Here is a 9,133-nt window from a genome sequence, read left to right as displayed (position 1 = left end):
ACATCTCTCCCCTGGGTGTGCGTCATGCCATTCCCAATGATATGCTATTTCTGTCCTTTCCTGGGAGACCTTCACTGGCTGCCTCTCCTCATCTACACAACCTGTCAACCTTATTGATAAACAACCCCCCACCCCCAACCCCTTTCAAGTCTTTCACAGCCTCTGACACCCCCCCCCCCCCTCTCTCTCTCTCAGCCCCCGAACTGTGTATAAACCACACCGGGGAATTACGCACGGGTGGCGTGGACTACGTTGAGTTCTAACATTTTTTCTTCTTTGGAAAGCCAGTTGGACGCACTTTTAGAACCACCGGCAGACGTCATTGAAGAGACAACTCTAAAGGTAGGAGAAAACCCCTCTGTGCACTGGATGGGGCACTACCTCTTCTCCAAACAGTTGTCTTTACATGTATTTTGTTTCAGATGGTTTGTTAATTAACTGTAGCCAAACTATGTCGACTCAGATTTCATTAAGTTACAGTAGAATAGCCATGAGCTGAAGTGCAGGTGTATGTGAAAGAGTGGCTGATCTTTGAAAGGAAGTCGATGTTACTGCTTTAGCAGCTGCCGAAAACCCTGCCTTCAGCAGGAATTATACCTGAAAGTGCTTCTTTGATTTTGTTGATGTGACAGAAAGAGACCTATCCTTTAGAATGTCTGGGATCTCTGCACTATATTTTTCTGTCTGGGCGCGCGCTCCGGGATGCGTTATGCGTATTTTACGCACATATCAAACCTTATTGTTTAACCCATAATCATTATTGGGTGTATTGTGTACATGGTCAACACAGAATCTTCAACAGGGGAGTAGAAAAAGAGAGAGAGCCCACATGTCAAATATTATTGTAAGCCTATACAATTTAAAATGATTATTAATCAGCCAGTGAAGCAATAACCCATTTAAAGCTGTTTGTTTTAAGAAGATACACGTTCAATTGTGGGTCTGATGACTGGGCTTCTTCACTGGGAGTGGCTAGGTGGCTTCTGTTCTTCACCTCTCCATCCCTGGCACAGGTCTCAATGACAAGCCGTTTCTCGCACAGAGACTAATCACGGCAGTGGAAGAGGATGGCCGTCCACGCCGAGGGGATCGTGGCTATAGTGATCTTCTACTTGCTGATTCTGGGCGTGGGGATATGGGCAGCGTGGAAGAACAAGAACTCAGGGGTGTCGGAGGGCCAGGACCGTAGTGAAACCATCATGGTGGGCGGGAGGGACATTGGGTTGTTTGTCGGTGGATTCACTATGACCGGTGAGTTGCGACCTGGTTCAACTGCCTAGAGAGGCTGGGTTGGGGCATGGGGCTAATTCCATTTTGAATTGAAAATATCCCATTGTTGTCTTAAGGTTGTTTTGAAATCATGTATAAAATACTCTTCTTGCTACATTGACTGAAATAAAAACAGAATTGACCCCAGCCCTGTTGTTGGAGAGGTATATGGTACCTTGTTTGCTCAAATATTTCCGCTGTCAACTTTAGATGGGGGAATTTAAATCAGTCATGTTCCTCACATGACGGAATGACAACTGACGTATAAAGACAGATGCAGCTGACTGTTTTTCCGGCGCTCAGTCAGACCAGCACCGGACTGGTTTTACCCACGCTCCGACCAATTGTTACAATAGGCACTGGCAAAAATCAATTACCTAAACGTCAACGACGACAGCTGTTTCTATCGAATTGGAGAACACAATATATTGACAGGCTATTTTAAATCCCCCTAGCATCATTGGCAGAATTAAAGCCCTGTTTTTGATGAGAGCAACATTAATTAACGGAAGAGTTAATTAAAGTCCCAGAGCGTTTCCTAACTAATGTCTTTGGTGCTATTTTAATAACAGACCCTGGAGTTACGGGATTTTTTAGGAGCGAAAAGTAATCAATTATTTATTTTCCGCGAGTTAGAGAAATGCTCATGAAAATAATTGTAATTGATCTACGTGAGATGTTTGATATTTACTCAGCACGTTATATTAATTCGATATATTAACGTGTCATAACATCTAGATTATTATTCACGCTCTGTGATGTATTGACTAAATATAAAACGTTACCAATATACCAAATGTTATCAATATATTTGATTGTAAGACATTGATTGTACAATTTATTCGTACGTTGTGGCTCTAAAATGAAGTCTATGGAAAACATAACATTATAAATACAATTCAAGCATTTCATATGTTATGTTTGTGTGTGCAAGGCTAAATAATGTATGTTACATATTTGTATCTTGAACTGTGATGAACCTCGCCTCCAGCTACATGGGTGGGCGGCGGCTACATCAACGGGACGGCGGAGTATGTCTACCTGCCTGACTTCGGCCTGGCCTGGGCACAGGCTCCCTTCGGATACGCTCTCAGTCTGGTAGTAGGTAAGAACATGATACATTCATGTTCAACACTTTCTATCTTCTACTTTAGTGACCGAAGTTCCTTAATGATGTGTCTCTCTCGTGCTCCAGGTGGCCTGTTCTTCGCCAAGCCCATGCGCTCCCGGGGATACGTCACCATGCTGGACCCGTTCCAGCAGATATACGGGAAGCGTATGGGGGGGCTGCTCTTTATTCCGGCGCTTATGGGGGAGATTTTCTGGTCCGCTGCCATCTTGTCAGCGCTGGGTAGGCCACAGTCTGAGAGTCAGGGTTGTGGACAATTCAATTTCAACATCATCACTTAAAATGAAAAATGTTAATGGGAAATGGCAGCTGATTGTGTATGTGTGTATGTCCATGTGTTTTGTCTAGGGGCTACTCTGAGTGTGATCGTGGACATTGACATCAACATGTCAGTGGTGATCTCAGCCCTAATAGCCATCTTCTACACCCTGGTGGGAGGGCTGTACTCTGTAGCCTACACTGACGTGGTCCAACTCTTCTGTATCTTCCTGGGACTGGTGAGTCCAACAGCACTGGAATTTGCCTGGAAAAATGTACCTGATTTGCCAAGCTCCACAAACCGGAAGAAAGGCAATTCACCTTTATTTCATCTGTGTCTTTCTCTGTCTGTCTGTCTGTCTGTCTGTCTGTCTGTCTGTCTGTCTGTCTGTCTGTCTGTCTGTCTGTCTGTCTGTCTGTCTGTCTGTCTGTCTGTCTGTCTGTCTGTCTGTCTGTCTGTCTGTCTCTCTCAGTGGGTCAGTGTGCCGTTTGCCCTGTCCAACCCAGCCGTGTCAAGCATCAGTGTGACAGCTAAAGAGGCTGTGTACCAGACACCCTGGCTGGGTAAGATAGACTCAGCAGACACCTGGATGTGGATCGACAACTTCTGTCTTCTGGTATGTCATCAGTCATTATAATTATCAGCAAATTGTATTGACTATAATGTAATTATGGTTAGGTTTGGAGTATGTATTCATTATAAAGCTGTGTGTTGGTTTGTTTTGTATTGTGTGTATTGACTGTGGTGTTTCTGTCCCTAGATGTTGGGGGGGATTCCGTGGCAGGTGTATTTTCAACGGGTTCTCTCTGCCTCTTCAGCTACCTACGCCCAGGTACTGTCGTTTATCGCTGCCGCAGGCTGCCTGGTCATGGCTGTCCCCTCCGTCCTCATAGGAGCTATAGGAGCCTCCACAGGTACACACACACACACACACACACACACACACACACACACACACACACACACACACACACACACACACACACACACACACACACACACACACACACAGTCATGCACACACAAACACACACACACACACACACACACACACACAAACACTTCCTCATTGAGTTAATGAATGCACACATTATTTACTAAAGGAAAGTATGATACAAAAACACATCGTTCTCTATTAGCTTGTTCCCACAACGTAGCTCAGCTCAGATGTGTATACCTACAGGCAGGATACAGTGGGATGTAAACAACACCAGACAGCTCCTGTCATACAGCACGGAGAATAATTCATTAGGAGATGTGACTTCTGTGAATATTACATCAGAAGGAAGACTAATTAATTAGGTTGATCTGAAGATTCTTCATCAAAGTCATCGTTAATCAACAGATGTTTGTTAAGGTCCAGAGGAGAGAGGGAAAGGGGGAGGGAGAGAGAGTGAGAGAGAGAGAAAGAGAGAGCGCGAAAGAGATAGAGAGCGAGTGAGAGACGGACTGAGGGTATGACTGAGAGTAGGTGTCACGAACGAGTGAGGAGATGGGGAAGTGGAGAGTGGAAGAATGGAGGGGGAGATAAGGTACTCAGATATGTTCTGATGGACTGATGATTTATTCCTCTGTGGAGAGACATGCAGTCCCTGTCATCACAGATTAAATGTTTACAATAGTGTCTTAATATGGCTTCTAAACTAGAGATATTACCTAACAGCCAGATTCAAAAACATATGCTGTACGGATTTGAGTACCCCTGGACATATACCTTTTATAAAGCCTGTCCATATACATTTTGGTCTAAAAGTATGTAAACAACTAGCTGTGACTGTTGTCTTCCCCAGACTGGAACCAGACTACATATGGGGCAATTCCTCCCAAAGAGAAGGACCAATCAGATATGATCCTGCCCATCGTGCTGCAGCACTTGTGCCCACCCTGGATCTCCTTCTTTGGTCTGGGAGCGGTGTCTGCTGCTGTGATGTCATCAGCTGACTCCTCCATTCTATCGGCCAGTTCCATGTTCGCCAGAAACATCTACCAGCTGGCCTTCAGACAGTCTGTGAGTTCACACACCACACACATATAGATGCAAAAATTCAACACTAAAGTGCTGTTTCTGTTTCTGAATATAATGCTTTTTCAGTAAATAATTCAGTCATAAAGATTCCAGGAAGTTTTTGTCCAGTGCTGTGGGGCCTTCTGTGAGCCAGATATTCAAATCTAATTATTCAATATGCAGGTTTGTGTCACAAACTAATATCTAACAGAAACTACACTGTTTTATGAAAAATGTTCATGTAGGGTATTTGTACATTAAACAGAAGAGGGATTAACCAAAATAGAAAAACTGAAACAGGCTTTTCCCTCCTTCCCCTCTCCTTCTCCTTCCTCCCCAATAGGCGACAGACCGTGAGATCGTGTGGGTGATGCGTATCACCATCTTTGTGTTCGGAGCTCTTGCCACCGCCATGGCGTTGCTGACGGGGACCGTGTACGGCCTGTGGTACCTGAGCTCCGACCTGGTCTATGTTATCATCTTCCCCCAGCTGCTCAGCGTGCTCTTCATCAAGGGAACCAACACGTACGGCTCGGTGGCCGGCTATGTCTTCGGTCTGCTGCTGCGTATCGGGGGAGGGGAACCCTACCTCAAACTACCCCCCTTTATCTACTACCCCGGCTGGGTGCAGCAGGAGAAGATCCACCACCTGACTGGAGACGTAGAGTACTTCATCCAGCAACGCTTCCCCTTTAAAACGGTCTCCATGCTGGCCTCGTTCCTGGGTAACGTGGCCTTCTCCTACCTGCTCAAGTACCTGTTTGAGTCTGGGACTCTGTCTCATAAGTATGACTTCATGGATGCTGTGGTGTCCAAACACAGTAAGGAGATCATGGACAAGACCACGCTGGTCAGTAGTGACAACATCATCCTGTCGGAGATGGCGCCGGTCAAAACGCGCCTCAGCAACTCACTGGCCGGGACGTTTACGAACACAGAGGCTCTCAGTGACGATGAGGAGTCCAGCCCCGAGTCCTTAAACAACGACCATGAGTAGAGACCAGGAAGTAGAGACCAGGACCAAGACCCAGAGCCAGACCTGGACCCAGAACCAAGTAGAGCCAAGGTTAGGGGTGGCCAGCCCTCCTGGAGAGATACCGTCCTGCAGATCTTTGCTCCTGCTCTAACATACCTGATGCTATTAATCAGCTGCTCAACAGGATCTTTAACAGCTTAACCAGGTGTGCTATAGTAGGGCTGGAGAAAAAGCCTGCATACCCAATAGCTCTCCAACAGAAGGGTTAGCCAGCCCTGATATGGAGCCTTTAACTGAGACCCAGAGCAGGTCTGTCTAGCCATCCAACCCCCTCGTGTTCTCATCATATCAACCACTGACTGACTCTCTGTAAATCAAACACCACCGCCATTTTAGTTTTCTGTTTTCAGTGCCTGGTCATGGCTGTCCCCTCCGTCCTCATAGGAGCTATAGGAGCCTCCACAGGTACACACACACACACACACACACACAACACACACACACACACACACACACACACACACACACACACACACACACACACACACACACACACACACACACACACACACACACACACACACACACACAAACACAAACACTTCCTCATTGAGTAAATTAATGCACACATTATTTACTAAAGGAAAGTATGATACAAAAACACATCGTTCTCTATTAGCTTGTTCCCACAACGTAGCTCAGCTCAGATGTGTATACCTACAGCCAGGATACAGTGGGATGTAAACAACACCAGACAGCTCCTGTCATACAGCACGGAGAATAATTCATTAGGAGATGTGACTTCTGTGAATATTACATCAGAAGGAAGACTAATTAATTAGGTTGATCTGAAGATTCTTCATCAAAGTCATCGTTAATCGACAGCTGTTTGTTGAGGTCCAGAGGAGAGAGGGAAAGGGTCTTTCTAGCCATCCAACCCCCTCGTGTTCTCATCATGTCAACCACGGTCTGACTATCTGTAAAGCAAACACCACTGCCATTTTAGTTTTCTGTTTTCAGTGCTGCTACAGTAAATTGAGTTAATGTAAAGGTAAGATAACTAATCTTGGTTAACCCAGAATTTAAATCTTGCGTAATTTCAGCTGCATGGTTAAGTTCTGGGTCTATATGTGTTAGAAATTGCGAGTTTTCGGTTTGCAAAGCCAAAGCACACATGCGAAGCAGTAGAAGCGACGCAGTTTAAGCACCGCCTTTTCTCAATCCTGATACATTCAAATAACCAGTGACGAAAACCCAAACACTGGAACTACTGCTGCTTGTTGTCCAATGCATCCAATCCCTTCACAACAGATTCTATGGTTCACGCACAGATATCTGTCCACAAGAGTTTACAGATAACTGTCTGTCTGTCTGTCTCACTAGGGAGGTCTGAGAGGGACGCCAGCCCAGAGGGTGATGAGAATAGTGCAATATTTTAAGTGTGTGTCTGTGTCTGTGTGTGTCTGTGTGTGTTTGTGTGTTTGTGCGTTTGTGTGTGTTCGTGCCAATTCATTTCCATTAGGTATGTGTGTCGGAAGGTCATCTTTCAATTATTTCCTAATTTACTTATAATTAATTTACTAATAGAGCAATAATGATTTTAGAGTCCATGCTGTACATATATCTAGATATGAATATCAGTCATTCAAAACCGTTGATTGTTTTTTAATTATTGAGAACAAATAGATTTCAAGCTCTTTTTAAATTGGGCGCTCTTAATCCAATTTACACACAATCACCAGGTACAGGTTAAAATATTCAGTACTAACATTATTTTCATAGTAACTGGATTTGAACAGTGTTGAAAAGCCAAACCCAAATTCTGTTCCATGTTGTCCATGTGCCAAAATGTTCCTCTCTGCAGGTGTAGAAGTTCGATACTGTGCTGTTGAGTTGGAAGGAATGCTTGCTTTATTTCACAGTCCTATATCAGATTATAAGGGCCAGGTTTTACTGAGAAACTACAGTATGTGTTAGTAATATAGGTGAACAAGCCTTTAATGCTTTATTAATGGGTGTACTGGTTGAAATTGGACCTAGCTGTGGCTTTAGGTAGTCCATCTGCTTACCGAAATTACACCCTATTCCCTATGTAGTGCGCTACTTTTGGCCAGAGCCACATAAGGTTGGGTAGTGCACTAAAGTGTAGTGTATATAGGGAATAAGGTGCCATTTGAGAGTTGCCCCATGATGGTTTGTCCCCCTCTAAACTGTCATTGACTGCAGAGCAGCAGCAGAGTGGCAGGGGGGCTTGTGGAGGCTGAGTTGTGATTGGCCCTCCAGGGATCGTATCAATAACCCGTTGGCACGATCAATTCAATTCTGCTCTGTCCACTCTGTCCATCTGCCCTGAGGACATTTGATTAGTGTTTTTTAGCTGGTTATGAGCTGAGACAGGAAAATAACAGCACTGGTTGTTTTGGTGTCAGTGGTTGTAGTGATTGGAAGCAAAGCTGGTCCTATGCTGAGTGAATTAGCTACCTATCTGTTATCACAGTTATTATAGTTTGATGGGTGAACACAGAGGAAGGTCTGTTGACCAAAACGTTGGTCAGAGAAAACAGATTTGAGATTGTGATGGAAATTGCAGTTGCTATTTGATGTTGTTGAGTATTTCTGTTCACTGGTTGACTCCTCTTACTGTATTTGCTGGTAAAGTCTGCTGGTATTTACAGTCTTAAGCTATAGTTTGAATCGGTTTGAATCTGTTGAATTATGGCCTTAATTTGGGTAGTATTGGGATGCTGATGCTATTCTAAGTGTCAGAGTGGAATCGTGTGTCCAGGCAATCTGTACAAAATGTGAATGTAAAGTCTCCTCTCCTTCACCAAGGAGACTGACTCTGTGCTGTTTTATCTTCTATCACTGGAAAATATCTAATTGTTTAAACTAAAGAATAAGAAACATAATCATGTTATTTGCTCGACTGGCTATACTAAATGTGGTTCTATGTTGTAAATGGCAATGTATATTTTAGTGTGATACATGTATATACCAACAAATGGAACATACTTTTTAATGCAACGTCACAAATGATTTATCCTTTTGGTGAGGAGAAATAAAAGCTAAGAATTTATTTATTATTTATGCAGTGTCCATAAAAATGATGGTGATGAATATGTGAGGTAAATAAAATGATATTATTTAGCATATTGATCATTTGCCTTTCATTCGTCTTATATATTACATACAGTGCATTCGGAAAGTATTCAGACCCCTTGTCTTTTTCCACATTTTGCTACGTTACAGCGTTATTCTAAATTGGTAAAATTGTTTTTTTCAAATCTACACATAATACCGTATAATGACAAAGCAAAAACAAAAACGTAACTATTACATTTACATAAGTATTCAGACCCTTTACTCAGTACTTTGTTGATGCACCTCTGGCAGCAATTACAGCCTTGAGTCTTCTTGGGTATGACGCTTCAAGCTTGGCACACCTGTATTTGGGAAGTTTCTCCCATTCTTCTCTGCAGATCCTCTCAAGCTCTG

The 9,133-nt window shown here is 43.7% G+C and overlaps 1 protein-coding gene across 2 annotated transcripts; it reads left to right on the top strand.

Annotated features, from left to right (window-relative positions):
• Positions 1–287: 287 nt before the first annotated feature.
• On the top strand, positions 288–8,757 carry LOC115161064 (high-affinity choline transporter 1). Of its 2 annotated transcripts, XM_029711775.1 has the most exons (9): positions 288–342; positions 1,014–1,251; positions 2,261–2,374; positions 2,465–2,620; positions 2,747–2,895; positions 3,130–3,273; positions 3,418–3,571; positions 4,448–4,665; positions 5,006–8,757. In XM_029711775.1, the coding sequence occupies exons 2-9, from the start codon at positions 1,068–1,070 to the stop codon at positions 5,657–5,659; spliced, it is 1,773 nt and encodes a 590-aa protein (XP_029567635.1). In that variant the 5' UTR covers positions 288–342; positions 1,014–1,067; the 3' UTR covers positions 5,660–8,757. The 2 variants fall into 2 exon arrangements, with proteins under 2 accessions (XP_029567635.1, XP_029567636.1); XM_029711776.1 differs by lacking the exon at positions 1,014–1,251 and having other exon boundaries at positions 314–342.
• The last annotated feature ends 376 nt before the right edge of the window (positions 8,758–9,133 follow it).

Source organism: Salmo trutta, chromosome 24 (assembly GCF_901001165.1).
Source record: "Salmo trutta chromosome 24, fSalTru1.1, whole genome shotgun sequence".
In the NCBI taxonomy this organism is placed as follows: Eukaryota; Metazoa; Chordata; class Actinopteri; order Salmoniformes; family Salmonidae; genus Salmo; species Salmo trutta.
The sequence above is the reverse complement of the archived record's forward strand: the minus strand, read 5'-3'. Positions and strand labels throughout refer to the sequence as shown.

Bases quoted from the DNA above. Each gene is read 5' to 3' on its own strand.
- LOC115161064 (XM_029711775.1), top strand. From the start codon at position 1,068: ATGGCCGTCCACGCCGAGGGGATCGTGGCTATAGTGATCTTCTACTTG. The intron at 3,274-3,417 runs GTATGTCATCAG...TTCTGTCCCTAG, and splicing joins TCGACAACTTCTGTCTTCTG to ATGTTGGGGGGGATTCCGTG. The intron at 4,666-5,005 runs GTGAGTTCACAC...CCTCCCCAATAG, and splicing joins AGCTGGCCTTCAGACAGTCT to GCGACAGACCGTGAGATCGT.